This window comes from Panthera onca, chromosome A2 (assembly GCF_046562875.1).
Source record: "Panthera onca isolate mPanOnc1 chromosome A2, mPanOnc1 haplotype 2, whole genome shotgun sequence".
Lineage (NCBI taxonomy): Eukaryota > Metazoa > Chordata > Mammalia > Carnivora > Felidae > Panthera > Panthera onca.
The window spans coordinates 31,713,038-31,734,544 of NC_138340.1; the positions used below are offsets into that span (position 1 = coordinate 31,713,038).

At 45.2% G+C, this 21,507-nt stretch overlaps 1 protein-coding gene across 4 annotated transcripts in view; it reads right to left on the minus strand.

Annotated features, from left to right (window-relative positions):
- Nucleotides 1–21,507, minus strand: part of PRICKLE2 (prickle planar cell polarity protein 2) — a 322,190-nt gene that overhangs the window by 51,330 nt on the left and 249,353 nt on the right. For all 4 annotated transcript variants that reach the window (XM_060631513.3, XM_060631512.3, XM_060631516.3 and 1 more), the window contains 3 exons: nt 8,325–8,438; nt 4,941–5,078; nt 672–875 (listed from right to left, as the gene is read on the minus strand). In XM_060631513.3, coding sequence (XP_060487496.3) covers nt 672–875; nt 4,941–5,078; nt 8,325–8,438 — 456 coding nt within the window. The remainder of the gene's footprint in view (nt 1–671; nt 876–4,940; nt 5,079–8,324; nt 8,439–21,507) is intronic.

Sequence of the window (21,507 nt, forward strand, 5' to 3'; positions counted from 1 at the left end):
AAAAACTTTTTACAGGAATATAGGCAATAGAAGCTACAAACTTCTGAAGCCAAAGCACATCTCCTATTCTTGCGGCTTACAGATCATACTGCCATGTGCTCCCGGTGGGAGAAAACACCAGGCACGGGCTTTGTACTCCAGGGTGCTTTGTGACCTGGGGTAGCACATTCAAGTACCTCCCAGAGTGTGGGGCAGAGCTCTCCACAGGAAATATGCCTCCGCCTCCTGAATCCTCATCGGAGCTCTGCTCAATCATGGGAAAGCGAAATAGTGCCACCAAATGTCTCCCTTCTCAAACCAGTTTGTCCCACTGAAGCTTTAGGAATCGGAACTTCAGGGCCACACCATTACTGGTTAATCCTTCGGATTCGGGCTGAAATCTAACGCTGCACAATGCCTTTCTTTAACAGTTCAGAACTGACCCAGTAGCAGTGACTCCCCTCAGCTACAGAAGCTGCTTTCCTACCTGGATGCCCAGGGGATGGCCACTTTCAGGCATGCTAGCAACCAGGGATGGGGGTGGGGCTTGCTTCTTGCAAGGTTAATGGAAGAAGGTGGAGGGGTCTAGGGTTTTCTTCTGTGCGGGGCGGGGCGCTGGGGGTGGGATGTTGCCTAAGGCACAACTGAGGGGCGACAGGCAGGGCTTGAGCCCCCATGCGGCGTGCTCTGACCTCATCGCAGGCTGCGCAGCGCGGCTTCAGGCACTCGGCGTGGTGCCTGCCACAGTAGATCTTCCCATCCTGGTAAAAGTAGATCAAATCCACCAGCAGCTCGTTGCAGACGGTGCATATGAAGCACGACGGGTGCCAGCAAACCCCGTGGCCGGCGCGCGATGCAAACACGGCGATGTCCCCACCGTTAATCTGGCCTCCGCACTGTGAGGCAATCAGACACGTCAGTACAAATACCAGCCCCGTCTCTCAGGGCTGCACACAACGGTAAGAGACCACCACCACCTAGAGTGGGTTACCGTGCACTGATTTTCAACCCGGTGACTGTGCTCCGTGTGTCACATATGTGGCAGGGCGGTCTTTGCTCTCCCTCCCATCCACTCCCTGCTCTCCTTCCCTGCAAGGAAGGCGAAGATGAAGTGACTGAGAAAATAAGGAGTCACAAGGTGGGAAAGGAGGATGAACTCTTTTAGCATAACGACCACACAGGAGGTCTACAAGCAGGAGGCCAAGTGACATGTGGTGAAGGTGTCCTTATCTTTGAGATGCTCCAAACTCTATGTGGAGGCACAGGGGAGTTTAACACCAGCAGGAACAGGCGGCAGGAGGTGGGGGGCTGAAGAGGGGGGCTGTAACATGGGAGAGGGGGTGGGTTCATAAAAGCATGCCCCCCTTTAACTATTTCTCCAAAGGCCTTTGAGGCAGGCTTTTAGCCTGTTTTCTCTAACTTCTTTTTGCCTTAGTCTTGACTGACAAGGCACCACTTTTTTTTTTTATTATTTAAAAAAATTTTTTTTTAATGTTTTTATTTATTTTTGAGACAGAGAGAGACAGAGCATGAGCAGGGGAGGGGCAGAGAAAGAGGGAGACACAGAATCTGAAGCGGGCTCCAGGCTCTGAGCTATCAGCACAGAGCCTGACGCGGGCCTCGAACTCAAAGACTATGAGATCATGACTTGAGCCGAAGTTGGATGCTTAACCGACTGAGCCACCCAGGCGCCCCGACAAGGCACCACTTCTAAGGCCAGACTATGGGAAGGGCTTCTTGTTTCCCCTTCCCCTATCTTCTTACTCATGTTCCAAAGTTCCTTCCCTTACGTGGAAAGGAACGAGGCAACAACCCTGACAACCCACACGTGATGGCTGAGGTCGGGGCTTTGAAGCGGGAGTCAAGTGTGAGGAGGTAGGTCCAGGGAGAGGTTGTCTGCTGACGATGGCGATGGCCATGAGGTTCACACCCGAGGGTCTAGTTGGATGGCCCCACATGAGTGGCTGAGCTCCAGTCACAATGTCTAAAGAATAGAAAAGCTACTTCTAAACCTTTCCCACACTGTGGCCCTGGCCATCATATAGGTTGAAACGTTTCACAGAAAATGAAGTAAAGGTCTCGTGGAACAGTTTCTGGGAGCTCATTGGTGGAAGTGACTAGACCCAAGGAAGACGTTTTGTTACAAAAGGTACTGTCCGTGCTTTTCTAACATTAATAGACCTGGGATAAGCATAGTGATAAAAGATAAATTGAAGCACATTAAAATTTTTAAGAGTGTATTTGAGCACATATGATTTAAATTGGGTGCCTTAATCAAACTTAAAGTGGCTAAGAGGGCTCCGCCTACCTGGGACTAGGAGGGAGGTTCTCCAGAGAAGACAGGGATGCAAAGCAAGGAAATTATTTGATTGCCTGTAGCTTAAGTGGTTATTTATTTGAGAAAGCCTAGTTATCTATTGATGATTGGTTGGTTTTAAGGGTCATCTTCTCAATACTAAGGCAATGTCTTTGGCTTAGGCTTTGGTTTGCTTAGGTAGGCTACAAAGGTATTAGAGACACCTCAGTGTAATGGCTTTGTTTAATTGCTTTAACAATACGGAATCTCACGTAATCATCACCTTAATTCCACCACGTAGGCATTTGTCATCTACAGTTTGCAGATGACAAATGGAGGAAAAACAACATGGTCAGGGTCATCTGGCAGGAACATGAGTCAATCTTGTCCTTCTGCCTCCATGCCCTTGTCACTATCTTACACTACTTTTGACACCCGCCCATGAAATGCCCAACCTTTCTTTCTCCTTAGAAGAGCCCAGCTGGGCTGGTTCCAGCAGGCTGATCTCAGAGCAGCAAAATTCTGGATCTGAGGACACTGAATCGCACATCTTATTTTTTTTTTTTTAAGTTTTATTTATTTATTTTGAGAGAGAGAGAGAGTGAGGTGGGGATGGGCAGAGAGAAAGGGGGGAGAGAGGATCTAAAGCAGACTCTGTGCTGACAGCAGAGAGAGCCCAAAGCAGGGCTTGAACTCACAAACCATGGGCACACGACCTAAGCCAAAGTTGGACTCTTAACTGACTCAGCCACTCAGGTGCCCCTGAATCTCACATCTTAACCAGTGACCACCCCCATATCGAGGGGGAAGACTCCACTGCCAAGTCTCTGGTCCTGTGGCTCCCCTATTAAGTAAGGAGCTCCTATATTTCACCCACGTGAACCTTCTCACACCACCCCTCCAAAATCTCTAAAAAGGGCAGTCAAATGGCACCCACTCCCCTCAGGCAGTATCTTGCTTTCTCTTCACTGATCCAGCTCATGTATCTTCAGCACCTGAAAGGTTTCCTTAAGAGCTTGAGGAGGTAGAGGAGGCTTTTCAAAGAGCACCAGAGCCAAAGAGCAGTGCCGAAAGTGATGATCAGCACCAGAAGGCTCTATGGCCAAGAGGAGGGGCAGGGAGAACACAGGTGGGCTGCACGTCCACCTTTCTTTCTTTAAAACCCTCCACCACCATGCCCTGAGCACGCTACAGGAGATGAAGAGAACACACGAACCCAGACTCTTCAACTCAGTGAGGTTCCAGGGAGCATTCAGGGGGACTGCATGCACGTTGCTGAAGAACCCTCAAACCCAAGGAGATGACCATTCACCACCCCCTTTAAACGGTCCTGGGATGAACCCATGGTCCAAATTCCTTTTTCTAAAGGGCTCATTTTAAAATAGAAATCCATGGGGTGTCTGGGTAGCTCAGTCAGTTAAGCGTCCGACTTCAGCTCAGGTCATGATCTCACGGTTCATGAGTTCGAGCCCTGTGTCGGGCTCTGGGCTGACAGCTCAGAGCCTGGAGCCTGCTTCAGATTGTGTCTCCCTTTCTCTCTGCTCTCCCCTGCTCACGCTCTCTCTCCCTCAAAGATAAAATAAACGTTAAAAATAAATTAAAAAAATAAAATAGAAATCCATCAGGTCTTTCCTTTGCTTAAATCCTTCAAATGACTCCCCATCTCCTTCCAATGGCTTATACCACTGGCCCTCCATGAACTCACTTCATCTGCTACCTCTCTCCCTTTGCTCCCTCTGCCATGCCACAATGGCCAACTCTGCTGTTCCTTGAGCACAACAGAAATGCTCCTGCCAAGGGGCACCTGGGTGGCTCAGTTGTTTGAGCGTTTGGCGACTCTTGGTTTCGGCTGAGGTCACGATCTCGCAGTTTCGTGAGCTTAAGCCCTGTGTTGGGCTCTGTGCTGATGGCATGAAGCCTGCTTGGGATCCTCGGTCTCCCTCATTCTCTCTGCCCCTCCCCCACTCGTGCTGTCTCTCTCTCTCAAAATACATAAACATTAAAAAAAAAAAAAAAAAAAGAGGGGCGCCTGGATAGCTCAGTCGGTTAAACGTCCGACTTCAGCTCAGGTCACGATCTCGCGGTCCGTGAGTTCGAGCCCCACGTCGGGCTCTGGGCTGATGGCTCGCTCAGAGCCTGGAGCCTGCTTCCAATTCTGGATCTCCCTCTCTCTCTGCCCCTCCCCTGTTCATGCTCTGTCTCTCTCTGTCTCAAAAATAAATAAAGGTTAAAAAAAAATTTTTAAAAAAAAAGAAAAAAAAAGAAATGCCTCAAAGCCTGTGAGATGCCTGTTCCCTCCACCCACTGAGATCTGCAGGACCCCCTCCCGCAGTTCCTGGGAACCTCTGCTCAGAAACCGCCTTCTAAGAGGCGCCTTGAGCAGCCACTTTCCTGAAAATCGCAACCTCCTCAGACTCGCAGTGTTTGGAGGCTCCTTTCCCGCTGTGTTTTTCTTCTTTATTTTATTGTTTGACTTCTTCCCCTAGAACCGAACCCCACACAAGGGCAAAATCAAGCTCTCAAGTCTTTTGTTTGCTGCTGTATCCCTGAGAGCTAGACCTGCGCATGACGCACAGTAGGCACTCAATAAAAGAACTGTTGAACAAACAAACACGTGCAAGGAGGTCAGAGCAATCCCTCCTCCCTCCCTGGAATCCAGGCTCACCTGCTCACAAATAGCTCCTGTCATCGTGACTGGGAAGGGTCTGACATTCCCTCGGCCCAAGTTTTCCCGTTTCCTCTGGTTGCTGAAGAGCTTTAGCTCCCTCTTCTCTTCCTCATCCAGGGAGTTGCAATATCGAACCTGAACAGACACAGAGAGCGGCAGAGTGGATGTCGCCCTTGCTCCATGGGATTTCTGAAGCCCATGCCCCGGAGTTTTTTTCGGTAAACACGCTCCCATTTCTTTGTACTGCTCTGGTCTGCACGGTCCCACCAGCAGGCTCGGGGCTGTTTAAAGGGAGTCTCTACCTAAGATGGCGGACAGCCAACACAGCTTACGAGAGGCGCCAAACTCCGGAGCCACGTCATAAGCAGGCTAAAGGTTCTGGAACTGTTCCTCATCCTTACCGCCCTGCTCTAAGCCACACTAAGGTTCACATCATGCGGGACAGCTCTGGTGCCTGTCAAAATCGGGGACGTTTTTTGGGGCGCCTGGGTGGCTCAGCCGGTTAAGCGTCCGACTTCAGCTCAGGTCATGATCTCGCGGTCCGTGAGTTCGAGCCCCGCATCAGGGTCTGGGCTGATGGCTCAGAGCCTGGAGCCTGCTTCCGATTCTGTGTCTCCCTCTCTCTCTGCCCCTCCCCCGTTCATGCTCTGTCTCTCTCTGTCTCAAAAATAAATAAACGTTAAAAAAAAAAATTAAAAAAAAAATCGGGGACGTTTTCCTTCTTTAAAAATGAGGTGGCTCTTCAAATGGATGGCAGGGTCCAGATATGTTCACCTCCACGTGCCCATGTGAGTGATCCTTGACACCAATGGACGGCTCCATGCTAGCAAGCCAGAGCAGCTGTCAACTTCTGTTCTCCCATCTTATTTTGCCAAAACGGACAACCAAAGCCTTGAGGCTAAGGAGTTGGACCAGAGGTATGGTTGCTGCTTCATGGAAGTCCCTGCATGTTTATCCGTGTACAGGAGGGAAAAGGGCTGCCCACTGGGCTATGGCTAACACATCAACTTGCATAAGATATTTTCCTTCTCATTAAATACAAAAACTCGGAGAAGTAAGCAAGGGACACTCAGACACACTCAAATCCGGCACTCCCCAGGCTCTCCCCTTACGAACTCACACAATGGGAATTCTGCCGTAGTCCTAAACTATTATTTACTTAATGCTGGTTTTAAAACGGACTCGCTTTTTAAAAACTTGAATACATTTAAAAAATTACAGTATATTATGACTATAAATCGCAAGTCCGTATCACCTACCAAAATCAGATGGCAACCATAAAACTAAACAGCGTAAGAATGAAACCGTGTTGCCGGATTCTAGCCACTTCTGCTTGTGGGAGACCCTAAAGCAGAGATTCTTAACGTGTAACCACGTTACAAGTGGTTACTTGGTTACTCACAAGTAAAGACTGGCACGAGTTGGAGAGGTGTGAGGAAACGGATAGTCCAGAATGAAATTCCCCAGTGCTTATTCAACCGCTCGATCACGAGGAGTGGCGCACACTTTAAGTGGGAGGGATTCTCTCCTTACTTGGTTCACTTTTCGTTCACTGCCATGTCTGTGTGTCACCTAAAGTTGTGTGTCTGCCACACTTTGGGCAACATGGATCTAATCCCGCCTCCCTGTCTGACTCTTGAGAAATGTGAACATCAAGAAAGGTAGGTGAGATGCTCAGACGGTATGTGATACAAGGGTTAGAGGGGAAACTTCTGAACCAGGACAGTCGCATCCCAATTGGAAAACCAGTGCCTCTGTATGTATCTCAACTGTTTCATCGGGGCATATGACAGAATGGTCAAACGTTGATTTGAGAACCACTCTTTGTCCTCCAAAGGGCCATGTCAAATGGGTGAAATCTGCCCACGGGCTCATGAATAAGGAAATCTCACCAACAGGAAGAAGGAATTTGAATGGTCTCTTTTCATGAAACCACAGTTAACTGTAAATGGAATAAATCATTAACAGCAGAGAACAGAGAACCTTGCTCTATCAAGTAAAAAAGAGTTTAAAAAAAAAAAAAAAAGTCCTCACGTGGATGTCCCTGAGGACACTGCCGTGACCCGAACAGCCCAGAATATATGGTGACACAGCTGACATTTTATGGATGTGCTTTTAAAGAAAGGCACGCCCTCTCCTGCTTGTAAAAACCCGCATTTTCACTTCCAAATTAGTTAGCTGGGCATCGGGTTACAGTGCTCGCTCTCAGCTTTAAAAGAGGAAACACTGTTTGTATTTGTTTTATGAAGTCCAAATGAGCAGCAGGAAACTGGCTCTCTTTCTAGGGACGTGCTTCAATTTTTTAAGCTTTTGCTTCACTTACTCAAATTTATTTTTCAGGGGTCTGAATTATCCCATTTGATCTGAATATGGCAATATAAATAATAAAATAGTACCTACTCCTTTCCCTGGAGATCCGGCTTGTGGGTGGGAGCCGTCGGTAGAAAGCTGGGGTCCACCCAGCTCTCTTAAGGGGTTATTTCTCCTTTCAATTTAAATTTATGTTTTTGTTTCGCATGCAATCAGAGTTAGGTGGACAAGTCCATTCTAGAGGAGGACTGTTTTTTTTTTTTTTTCCAATACATGAAATTTATTGTCAAATTGGTTTCCATACAACACCCAGTGCTCATCCCAGAGGAGGACTGTTTTTAAAAACCAGATACTTAAAAATTAATTTCTAGTTTATAAACCTAAACCCCTCAAGCAGGATGATCTTTTAAAGACACATTCACGTATTTCCCTTTATGGGCCATCTGACTTCGGAGATAAGAAATGCCTGCTTACAGTGCCTACTGTCTAGGTCCAGAAAAAAAAAAAAAAAACAACAGCCTGCAAGCCATTCTTCCACGTGTATAAACGGTGACCCGGCAAAATGGCCTTTAAACGACAAAAACACAGACGTTCGAGAGCTGCAGATCTGGACATGTGACTTCTAAGGCAGCATAATGTGGAAAACTTGCACACTCGTTTAACATGAAACGATGCTGAAAATTCCAGAGAATCACAGGGTTTTTGCAGGGCTTGAACTGGCCCAGGGAACTGCAGTCAGCTAAGGGACTCTGGCAACTAGCTCATTCTTCTTCAGTGAAAACCTGGACTTGAGCTTTTAACTTTTAAGACTCCCTGGTTACCCCAAACTAGCTAGCAGCACCAGGCAGAGAGGCAAATCCAGTCCATAATGAGATCTGCCTTTCGAGAATTCTCTCCAGAAAGTGTCGGGCAGTTTCTCCTGGCCCTAATTAAGGAAGCTAAAGCCTAAAACGAATGCACCGGAGTTTTTCTTTGGAGAGCTCACGGATCACAGCATTCTGATTATGAAGAAGGTGACAGTTCACAGAAGCTTCCGCGCACAGTCTTCCTAAGGCCCCGCTAGCCCCTTACCTCATTGTCATGTGGCGGCAGCTGGTGTAATAGCTGCTTGATCCGAAGTTTCTCTCCAGGACTGTTGACATAAGGAACCTTCTCTTCTGGGAGACAGCTATAGTACTGGTGAACCTGAGGGATGGAGAGCACAGGGATCACTTGACATGCCCATTACTCAAACCACCTGCCCGTTCCCACTCCCCGGGAGGGTCATTCCGGCAGCGGGACACCGTCTACTCCTCTACTCCCCCTTCTCTCCACCCTTCCGAGACTCAACGGCATATGCGTTTCTCACTGCAAGCAGACGGACTCATCCTTGAAGAGGCAGTGGGGCAAATCACCCCTCCTGGGGTTTTCCCTCTCTTGCAGGGGGGGAAACAAAGCCATCATGCTTTCTAGAAGAAGAGAATTCGGCAAATAGGCTGGTAGGGCTTTGTCGTCAGGCTCCCCCCACTGAGAGAGAGAGAGCAACTTTACCATTTTCCCTGTGAGTCTCCGGCATGCTCCGTGCCTCCCTAGCCAAAGGGATGTGTCAGTGCCTGCCTCACACTGGAGCCAGAGCCAGACTCTGGCACTGGGTGAGCTGCTGGGTCCCTCAGCCTCCACCTACATTAAAAGCCCTCTAGGTTTTGAGCTCTTTGTAAGGGCAGGTAGCAGCTCACATCTGTCGGAAAACAGAGTCACTAAATCTGGGATACTGAGTATGTAATTAAAAATTGTCATTAACATGAGTATTTTTGCACATCCTAGAATGTTCCTCTTTAAAACTGTTAGGACATATTCTTGCACTTTTTGAGGCTCATTCAACTCTAACAAAGACTTGAGAAAGCATCTAGATTTGCCTGGGGAAAACAAAACAGACATTCTACTATCCAGCTGTATACAAAGCTAGGGTAAGAAAAAATCGGCCAAAACGGAAGGTATGTTATTATATAGGAGAAGCCAAAAAGAAAAAAAAAAACTCACAAGCTCAGATGACATCATGGAAAATTCTTTTCAACTATCTCTTAGCATCACGACCAGCTCTTGCAAAACAAGGTATTCATTCAACAAGACAGAGAAGACAGAAGAATTGTGGCTCTGAATTCATCATATTTGTTCCACTTCACAAACTTGGTCTAATTCCTTTGAGTTCAGGAAGCCCTGGACGTGAACATTTGTTTTGGGAATGCTGGGGCAAAGAGTTAAAAATCTCTGTCTACTTTGATCTCCAGAAACTAAACCATAACTGTTAAAGCGTGAGGGGTGGGGGTGGGTGGAAATAAGGCTTTGCAAGGACGAGGTCTTACCAAAATGCGAAAGCCACCCTTATTTTCATAAAAAAATGGTTGTAACCATTCACCATCATGTGTGGCTACCACAGTCTTCAGCAAACCTCAAAGTCAACCATATAGACTGCTCGTCACAGACTAGGTGGTTTCTCAAGACAGGGCCCTGCAACGCCTCCCTAGAGGGACTTGGCGGGAAGCCACGTCCTGGATGAGAAGGAAGGGCTCTGGGTTTTGAAAGCAGCCCACAGGTTATCAGCATTCTCTCGGAGAAGAAATGAAAGCCCAGATCACGAGTTAGTTTGGGATTAGAAGCTGGCCACGGGCCCATCAGAGACTGGCACGCCATTTTGCGCTCAGAGGAATCCGGGCACCATACACTATAGCAGGTAAGTGCAGGCAGAAAACAGAGCACTGTGTCTGGGGGAATGGGCCTTACCTCCCACGCCGAGAGACTGCTTGGAGCAAAGCCTTGCCTCAGTATCCCTCCGAGATTTTCACAACTCCTACCCTAGTGACAGAACCTTAGGATAGATGCTAATAAGAAAGCAATCACTGCAGATGCTTGATAACAGTCCAATTTGAGCTTGATGGAGCCTTTCCTTTCTCAGATACGCCTCTTCACTGCCCAGAGCACAGGTATCCCTGAGAGCCCCTGTGACTGCGACACCTTGAGCCAAGCCTTTGCTGATACTGTCCAGGGCTGACCCCAGTTGGGACCTTCTCTGCCTCTTCTGCAGCTTGGCCAGGTAGACCAGAACCCCCACGCATGGCTCTGTCACTTTTCATCTCCATGCTCCTGAGTGAGCTCCATAACCTCTAAGAATCCTCATCATAGGACCACGGCAATTAAATGAGGCGAAGGCTGGGTACCTGGCCCTCAAAACAATAAATAACATGAATGCACAGTGGTGAGTCTATTATCCAGCCCACGTGCTCCAAAGGGAACAATCCGGATTTTCCTGGCCTCTCTTTTCCATTTTGAGAGATACAGCAACACTGTCAGCTTGCAGAGCGAGACCACACCCCGAGGCCCCCACCCATCTTAGTCTAAGAAAGAAGGCTACAAGGGAGAAAGATGATATTTAAGCTGGTCTGATTTCAGAGGGGAAAAAAAAGTGCAAATTACTGTAATGATGTGCTGTTGTCTCGAGAAACCCAGTGGTGTAGGAGGGCCTCATGAGGAACTGGAACCTGTACCTGGAAGGTGTCTGGTGAGGGATTCTCATCTCTCTATGCCCAGCGTCCTCTGATCTCTGCCCTAGTCTTCTTCCCTTCTGCCTGTTGGCTTCTCAAAGTTTAAGGTTTCCCATAGCACCCGAATTTACACGACCTCACTTCAGATCCATCCTAGAATGACTCACTTTGCTCAATTTCGAAATCGCCAGAGAAGGACCCTGCTTCCCCATCTTGTGCCAGGTCTACACCTGCAGACTGGAAGGGAGAAGTCCCACCCTGTTGTAAGACTGGAGATAAAGGAGTCCCAACACGACAGGGCTGGGCAGAAGCAGAGGCGGCCATGACTGGAGAACTCCAGAGACAGTTAGCTAAATAAATACCTTGACGTGCTGACGTCCATCCTAAAGACTTAGAATTCCAAAGTCGACAGAGGCAGTGACTACCCTTAAGAACATAGCTCCATCTTCCCTGGCTGGGCATCTTGTGTTGTCGTTTAGGTTTCAAGCCCACTGATCACCATTGCTGAAAATGTGTCCTTTCCACCAGCATTCAGTAACTCCATGAATACAGGATGCACGAACAATAGTTTCTCAGAAGGCAGTCAACCATTTGGTGGATGACTTAAAAACTTACCTAGTGAAATGCACCATTATTAAAACCAAGACAGCTAATGAGTTCATTGGTAAATTAACAACCTTCCAAAGCATCCCCGTGTCACATGGCAGGCACTCCGGCTTGCTCTGAGGAAGGGGAATGAGTTGGGCCTTCAACCCCTTCCAGTGGTCCTGCCGCTCCTTGGCTGGTGTGTTCCCTCCTGGTGTTCAAGGGCTGGCCTTTCCAAGCTCTTCCTCGAGCAAAGGGACGGGAATGATGGAGAAACTCCTCTCTTCAATTCCCACTCTGTCTCTGGCTGAAAACAGAACTGCTGCATTGGAGTTTCCCCTGGCATCCTCCAAAATAAAACTACCTTGTAGCCCAAAACAAACACTAAGCAAACCAACGGGAGGGGGAAAATATTTAGTATACTTTCTGGCAGTACAAAAATGAAATTTGGTACCACCCCTGAAAATACTGCAGACTGCTCATTTTCATCCAACCATGTTTCCCTAATTTTCACGAGTCAATAATCAAGTCCAATAGAATTTTGTCAAGGATGACCATTTCCAAGCTATTACCTGGTGTGGTGATAACGTTTTCCTTCTGTGTATCTGGAGCATCACTCTCCAAAAGCAGGACCATGGAATGTGCTAGAAACTTTGTTCCATTTACTCATCGCTCAGGTAGGGGTGCCCTGTGCTACTGCCCTGGGTTGAGGTGTATGAGGTACACTTCCCCCAAATAAAAGCATTTTGAACACAATCAGCTGGCCCGTGACAAAGAAATTGCTGAAGGCCTTTGTTTAAGGTGTCACTCCCAGCAGTGAGGTTTGGCAATAATTTCAGTGTCTGTCAAGATGGATTGTAAGAGCTTTAGTCAGTGTGCAAATAAAATCTACAAAGCAAGGCCTCACCCAGTTTGAAAGACTGGGTTTGTTAGAAGCAACTGCACATTTCACAGCATTTCTGCCTGGGCAGAGACGGAAGGCAGGGAGTCAAATGACTCCCCGTTGGAAAGAAAAGTGTGCTAATTAAAGAAAGACAAAGCGTGCAAAGTGCTTAATTTAGAGCAGTGGTTCTCAAATTTTAGCTGGCATCAGAACCACCTGGAAGGCTTATTAAAACACACATTTCTAATTCGGCAGGACTGGGGTGGGTGGGGCCCGATGGTTTCCATTTGTATATAACCCCTCCTTATGGGATGCCCCTGCTGGTGGGCCAGGGAGAACATTTTGAGAGTTTTAGAGTCATGCAACTGTTTTCCCTCAACGGCCAACCCCATGAGGCTGCCAGGTAAATGTTAATATTCCTCTGCTCTCCAGGACATCCAGGAGGCTCAGAAGACGGGAAGGAACTTGTTCAGTATCACCTAATTTTGCAGGCATCTCTTGCTATACCCACATACATATATGTTTAAGAAGGTGGATACTACCAGCTCTGTCAAGGATGAGAAATTCTAAGGGCAAAGCGCTCCTATTTTGGGGCAGGTCATTTTCCATATCAAAAGCATCCATGTTTGTTTTTTTTTTTTTTTTTTTTTTTTAAGAATGGGAACCCAACAAAGAAGTGAGATATTCTTGGTTGATCTCAGATTCAACTGTCCTTTACCATCTCAATGAAGGAAAGGATCAGTGAATATATTTATGTATTTAGTGGCTCTGATGGGCAAAGTGTTGTTGTATACAATATCTCATGGACCCTCCCCACACCCTGGAGGTTGGTACATTGTATTCACTAGACCAAGCATCACACAGCTAAAAAGTGGAAAAGTCATTTTTGGACTTGGCTTCCTCATCCTTTCCCTTTGTTTTTTGTGGATTCTTGGCCTTCTTTATCAAGGAAAAAAGACAGTGGCAGATGGATGGAAAGGAACAGAAGAAACCCAGATATAGTAGATTCCCAGTATGTATGACTGACCACATATATGATGAACACATTTTCCTTTCGTGTTCTTCATAAGATAACCAAAATATGGTCCAAAATGAACAGGCAGTAGTTAAAAAATGATGTACCCCAAATTAAACTGTCTTTCCACAACCCCATGGAATGATGGTATAAGGGAGTATGGCAGAGATGGCTGTCTACCCATGTCCATTTTCCTTTTCTTCCTTAATAAGAATGCCAAAATTTTACTTAAAGCATCAACATGCCCAACTTAGAATAATATTTCTGCAACTCCCTAGTAACTATGAATGGGCACGCAAAATTCTGGCCAATGACACATAGCATGTGACTCCTAGGAGAGTTCTTTCAAAGGAGGCCAAGCAGTTGGCAAAAGCCTTTTTGGCCTATTCCCCCTTCTTATGGTTTCCTGTCTGGAATGTAACAACAATGGCTACAGCTCCAGCAGCCATTTTGTACCATGAAGTTCTTTATTATACCACGGAACACCATAACAGCTCTAGATTGCCTATCTCTGAACTTACTTTATCAATGAGAGAAATAAATGACTTCTTTACTTGCAGTCTCAGTTACTAGGAACGGATGGCAATTTTTAAATGATACAGCACTGGTTCTCTGAGTTAGCGTACTGCAGAATCACGGGAAGCCCTCATTCAACATTATCCCCATTTTTATTCTTCTGGGTCTGAAAAAAAAACCCCAGAATTCTTAATAAACACCTGACACCACATCAGGAGATACGCCAGCTTAAGAGGAAGGCAGATGTGACTCCACAAGGTGAAGGCAAAATCTCCTGACGTGTAATCTCTGATGTGGGCTGACATACTTGAAAGGCTTTATAAAAGCCCATCTTAACCCAGAGACTAACTGGAAGATTGGACCTTATTTCATATTTTCCCTTTCCTGCAGTTTGAGAAGCTTGGAACCTCAGTTAATCTACCTCAATTCAGGGAGGCAATATCTAGAAAATGCCCGAGGTCTCAGAAGGCAGGTGCCACGGAGAAGGGAAAGATGTAGCTTGAATCTGCGGCACGTGGAGATTTTTATGAAAAGTGCACACGAGTTTTGAAATGGAGACCTGGAGAACAACTGGGGAGCATTACAGATCTAAGCGAGTGGTGATGGGCTGCTTTTAAGGGCCATTTGTTCACTGTGCCCCCACTTGCCAGAATTTCATTACCCAAGCAAGAGGAGAAAAGTAGTGTTAAGTGGCATCTAAGAGGTAAAATTGTACCAAGTTTGGCTCCTCTCCTTTTCTCTTAGAGACCCACATTATAATTTTAATTGGTTTACTCAGGAAGTAATGTAGGAAATAACAGTCTAATATCTAATGCCTACACAGTACCTCCATCATGCTTCAAGTCCCATAGGATTAGGATCAAAAATCAGGAATTAAAGCTCATTTGAGGCATTTTCAAAGAAGAGTATTTCAAAGACTGCCCCCCTTTTTTTCTTCTCCCAATGAGACGAAACATAAAATCATGTCTGATGTAGGTTCAAACATATCCAGAATCCAGTCGCTTTCCCCCACCCCTATAGGACCGCCCAGCCACAACTAAGTGCTCACTCGAATTGCTTCCATGGCTCCTTCCGGACTCTGGCTTTCACCTTTGCTCCTCTGCAGGTGATTCTCTATTCAGCAGCAAGAATAACCCTATCTGAGTATTAACCAGGTCATGTCAGTGTTCTTCTCAAAACGTTTCATGACTTCCCATTCCTCTCTGATTCAAAGCCAGAGTCTTCACTATAAAGATTATGATCATGCCTCCTTAACACTGGCTGATCATATTGCTTACTATATTCCTGGGGTCCAGTTCCACTCCCAATGGCCTCCTTGATATTCCTCTCACCTCAGGGCCTTTGCACTAGCTCTTCCCTTTGCCAGGAGCATTCTTCCCCCTAGATATTTATGTCATGCCCATCCGCACTTCCTCCAGTCTTTGCTCAAAGGTCACCTTATCAGAGAGGTCTTCCCGATCAGAGAGGACTACCCTAATAAGTCAGCACCCCCACCTCTTAGTCTTGAGACTAGTGCTTCTCGACTGGGGCTAATGTTGACCCCCAGGGGTTATTTAGCAATGTCTGGAGACATTTATGGCTGTCCCAACTGGAGTGTGTGTGCGTGTGCAAACGTGGCAGGCTAGTGGCACACGGCTGGAGGGCGGGGATGCTGCTAAAACTCCTACAGTACAAAAGAGGGCCTCCACGGCGAAGAATAATCTGGATTGAAATGTCAGTAGTGCTGAAAGTGGTAAACGCTTAACTTGCTTTTCTTCAGAGAACTTACCATTTGCTGATGCATACTTTACTAGTTCATTTTCTCTCTCTTCCCTCTAGAACGCGAATACCCGGGATGTGGCTCACGATACACCCCCAGAGGAGGATCCTGTACCTAGCAGGTACTCAGCACCTGTTTGCTGAGGGAATGCACGCTGTACATCCTCCTGCCTTTCCGGGTTATCGAAGGACTGGGAGAGACATGGAGCAAGAGAACACACAGGTGAGGTTTCCGGAGGGGCCCGAGGAAAACTCTTAGAGCTTCCCTTTCACGCCATCAAAGCACTTCCTTAGTCCCTGATGATTCCTGGGGTGGGGGGATGGGGAAGAGGCTAAAAGGAAGAAGGGAATAACTGCCAAGGGACTGTTTCTTTAAGAGGAAGGGGCCAAACCAACACCCATTTGCACGTGAAGTCAGAGATTTTCTTTCAAGCTGAATCGACTTTGTTCAAATTAAAGAAAATAATCACATTACGTCCTCCAGCAGCTCCTATAATCCCAAGTCACATGACTTGTTCTGCTTCTAGGCCTGCTACCCCCACACACTCGCTCTCTTCCCAAACCTTTAAGCTCTTAAAATCTTTTACTTACAGTATTAAACTTCACTGTTTAGTTAGAAAATACTTTTCATTTAGTTTGGAGCATTACCTGACAGTTACTTTATCCTGTCTTAAAGAAGAGGCCCCAGAAATGAAAGAACCTGGGGTTTAAACACTTCCCCTTTAAACGGCAACTGCATAAAGACCCCCCTACCCCAGTTTTACCAAAACATTCTTTGAAGAATGTCTACACATTTGCATACAGGCCCTGCTAAAAATTCCCCAACAGTTGCTTACTTATTTTTTTGGTAACAGTTTCAATATTGCCTTTAGACAAAATATACCCATACATATGTAAGGAAAAAGCAGGATGGTAGTTTCCTATAGTGGTTGTTTGGGTCCTGCAGTCACACTGTTTGGGTCTAAATACCGGATTGAACACTCCCCATCTGTACAGAGTTGGGCAAGTTACTTTATCTCTTATAAAGTCAATATGCCCATCTGTAAAATGGGGACGATAATATTTACCTTAATGTATTGCAATGAGGCTCAAATGCTATAATCCGACTAGTACAGAGGCAAGGCACAGGGAAGGCTCTATTTCTTAGCTTTGAAGCAACTGAATGCATAAGTGATAGATGTCTGTGTTATGTTGCGGACTAAATCGTGTCTCCCCCTCCCACCCCCACACCACTCATATGGTAAACCCCTAACCGCCAATGTGATTGTATTTGGAGGCAGAGACTTTAAAGAGATGATTCCATTTAAATGAGGTCAGAGTGTGGGGCTGTCATCAGAAAGAACCAATGCCCTTATAAGAAGAGGAGGAGACATCCAGAGGGTACATGCACAGAGAAAAGGCCATGCGAAGACATACCCAGAAGGCAATCATCCGGAGGCCAAGAAGAGAGGTCTCACCAGAAACCAACCCTGCCGGGACCCTGATCTTGGATTTACTGCCTCCAAGACTGTCCAGGAATAATGTCTGCTGTTTAAGCCACCCAGTCTGTGGTGTTCTATTATGGAAGCCCCAGCAGAGTAGACAACACAGTCTACTATATGCAAGGAACTGTTCAGAGCTTTTGCGGAAAGGACACGTATACAAATAAGAAACTCCCCCTGGATGAGTGAAGTTATATACGAGTTACAAGAAAAGTATGTAAGTAACCATAAAGCAAAGTCAAAATAATGCCAGAGCCATCAGAGGCAGACGAAAACACTACTAAGTGTCAAAGAACAATAAATCAAATCCATAAATGTGTACCCCTGCCAATTTCCATGGTGGAAACAATGCTGGGGTGGATGATTTTGAGCTACCTGTAGGGCTGGGAAGAGATGCACAGCAGTATAACGGATAAAATAAACCCAAGAGCACAGATAATGGTGAAACACAGGAAAGTAATTATGAAGTGATACGTTCTGAGTATCTATTAGCTTTGTTTTTAATATAAGTTTATACAATTAAGTTTTAAAAATGGCTCAATTTGGAGCACGTGTGTGGCTCGGTTGGTTAAGTGTCTGACTCTTGATTTCAGCTTAGGTCATGACCTCTCAGTTTGTGAGATCGAGCCCTACATTAGGCTCTACACTGACAGCACAGAGCCTGCTTGGGATTCTGTCTCTCCCTTTCCCCTGTTCTCCCTCTTTCTCAAAATACATAAGTAAACTTAAAAAAAAAAAAATAGAAAAATACAATTAAAAAAGAGATTTTACTTTATTTTATTTTTAAATTTTTTTTTAACGTTTATTTATTTTTGAGACAGAGAGAGACAGAGCATGAACGGGGGAGGGGCAACTCTTGATTTTGACTCAGGTCATGATCTCATGGGTTCATGAGATTGAGCTCCAAGTTGGGTTCTGCACTGACAGCGTAGAGCCTGGTTGGGATTCTCTCTCTCCCTCTCTCTCTCTTCCCCCGACTCTCAGAATAAATAAATAAGCCTAAAAAAAATTATAGCCATTCTAGTAGGTAGGAAATGCTATCTCCCTATGGTTTTGATTGGCATTTCCCTAATGACTAATGATGTTGAGCATCTTTTCAAGTGCTTATTGGCCATATCTTTATCTCTTTTGGAAAAGTCTCTATATTCTAGTTCTTTGCCTATTTTTTAAATTGTTTTTGTTTCTGAGTTATAGGAGTTCTTTATACACTCTGTATATGAAACCCTTATCCATACCGCAGTTTAATTTCTCACTTACGCTAATTCTCTGACATGAGTAGGCAGAGACCCAGGTAACTGAGGCTCTGTATTAATATGTGCCCCACAATGATGGCAGCAGAGAAAACAAAAGCCTGGAGCTGAACACCGGCAATTAAATGCTTTTAATGGGGCACCTGGGTAGCTCAGTCGGTTCAGCGTCCGACTTTAGCTCAGGTCATGATCTCCCAGTCCGTTGAGTTCGAGCCCTGTGTTGGGCTCTGTGCTGACAGCTCAGAGCCTGGAGCCTCCTTCAGATTCTGTGTCTCCCTCCCCTGCTCATGCTGTGTCTCTGTATCTCAAAAATGAATGCTAAAAAAAAATGTTAAATGCTTTTATCTGGATGTGAACTATGTGACTTCTGTGTACATTTCATTGGTTAAGGCAAGTCACATGGTTGTGCTTAATTTGCGTGGGCATAATTTGCATGTGCCTGGAAGAAACAGGAGTAAATCATTTGTTAACAACCCTACCACACGATACAGCAGAGAAAGAATGGAATCATATGTGAACAAGGTATTAGCTTTTGGAAAGGAAATCATGGTCAATTCTTGGTATTCACGGTAGTTAAATTCTATAAAGCAACAACACACTCTGAAGTAGTGAATAGTAAACCACTGTTTCTAGGGGAAATACAGGACTAGATTCCTGCCAGCTTCTGGTCACAACATTTTTATCAGTGGATCAATCTATGACCTTGTCTCAATGGTTTTAACTACGTATATATAGTTGATTCACTAACAGTGAATCCACAGTCGACAGCACTTCAACTCACGCTGAGTAGGGATCTATTATTACCTACGGCACATATATTCTCCATGCGACATCTCACAGGTGTTTTGCCCTCAGAAACATGAGACGGCACTGCAGCGCTAAGCTGGAGGGGCATCTGATACAGCGACATCACCACGAAAAAGCACAAACGCAAAACAATTAGCACTAAATAGACGACAAAAGGCATACTTCTTCATTTTATGAGAGGTAAAACAAAAGGGAGAGTACTGCCTTGCTCAACCTCAACTGGCAAACGTACATGCTGGGCGATTCCAATCTTTCGTCCCTCTACATGTGTCTCAGGGTAACCGCAAAAGTGCTGTGGGTATTGATTTTGGGGATAACAAATTCTGATGATGAGTAGGCAAATTTGCAAATGCTCTGTGAATAATGAGGATCCAACGAGATTATAATGTATTTGACCTGTTCAGGAGTAAGGAGCTTTCGCCAGGATTCAAGTTTAGGTCTCATTTCCAAGCTCATTCTCTTTCCACTTCTCCCCACCGCCTTCATCAAGTAGTCACAGGATTACACTCTGCCCTGAGTATATTTGATGAATCAATGGCCAAGGTGGTCACAGTTCACTCTTCAAGCTTCAGATTCCTGCTAAAGCCTTAAACATTGAACAGGCTAGAATGGCTGCTTAATCACGAAAATGACATGGATCCAATGGAATCTAAAGAAGGTGGAAATCAACCAAGTTACTTGGTAATGTGCATGCTTTGAAAATGTTCCATGGTAAGGACTGCATGAACTGATTCAGCTTGACAAAGTTTTATTTCTTTGAGGTCTATGCAACAGAAGTTAATGTGTTCAGGCTTATCCTCAACAAAGATCGCGTGGTCCTTGAAGCAACTGCTCCAATTCCTGAGAGTATATTCTTAAATTTTATTAGTTTATTATCATTTTATGTATTTATTTTGTGGTAAAATACATATAATATAAAACTTACCGCTTTAACCATTTTTAAATGGCATTAAATACCATGTTGGTAAACCATCACCACCATCTATCTCCAGAACTTTTTCATCTTTCTGAACTAAAATTCCATACCTATTAAATAGTAACTCCCCAATTCCTGCTCCCACCACACAGTCATCATTCTCTTTTCCGTCTCTATGAACTTGACTACTTGAGGGTAATTTTTATTACATGTTGGGACCAAATGTTTTTCAGCAGTAACACTTCTCTGAAATTATGGTGAAAATCAGTGGGAAAAAAATGAGTCAAGACAGTATATCTATACTTACACTTAAGTATTTTTATAACTGTTCTTCTGTTTTGAATAAGACAATTAAAGATTCCACAGGAGACACTGGCCCCAGCCATCAGCATCTATAACAAACGAGCATGTGGGAACTCAGTTGTTCACAGAGAAGACCCATAAGATAAATCGCCACTGATAATTGGGCAAGTTATTTCTCCTGACTTTTGAGCCTTGGGGCATAACTTAACATTTCACAGATCATAGACTTTCCATTATATAGCACCTCTTACTCAAGGCAGTTTCCTGATCATTCTAGAAGAGGTACGAGAAGCATTCAAAAGCGTTAGCCAATAACTGCAAGAAAAGAGAACCCAATGTCAACGAGGCTCAAACCCAGAGAGTCAGTTCTGGAGGGAACTCTTCAACATCCTGGCATTCCTGACCATCTGGCGTAAAACAGTGCTCATCCACATGTTATCACAGTCTCATGCAAACAACAGTGGATGTTGTTATGTGTTAGCCAACAACAGCATCCAGTTGTAGTAGTATTCATGTAGCCTTGGTCTTCTGTGATGACTACGGTATTTTCCCTTGTTGCCTATACCATTCTTTACTCTTGTTTTAGTTTACTGAACACTCCTCTAACCCTTTTTTGGGAATCAGCAGCAAATGGATTAAGAGGGAAAGAAAAGCCTTAATTTTACTCATATATTTAAAAAATATTTTTTAATGTTGATTTATTTTTGAGCGAGAGAGAGAGAGAGAGGGTGTGAGCTGGGGAGAGGCAGACAGAGAGACAGAATCCAAAGCTGGCTCCAGGCTCTGAGCTGTCAGCACAGAGCCTGACGAGGAGCTCGAACTCAGACCGTGAGATCATGACCTGAGTGCAAGTCGGACGCTCAACTGACCGAGCCATCCAGGCGCCCCTCATAGATATTTTAGAAAGCAAACCTATCAAAATGGGGAGTTTCCACGTCTGTTCTTCTCTATGTTAAGAAAAGGAAATAAGGATATAAACTAAACAGGAAATGATCTCAAAATTATTAATATTCCTATGATTTTGTTTTCAAACTGTTTTACCGAGGCTTGAGCAAATACGAACTCAAGTGAGGAGGCTGAAACAGCATACTGAGATGCAGGCTATTCAAGATGGGAGGAGAAAAAAAAAAGCTAAGAAATGTTACTAAAAGTACATCACCTAAGTTCCCTGTCATAATCAGAAGGATGGAAACACCGGTACTTGTTAAAAATGAATGACGTG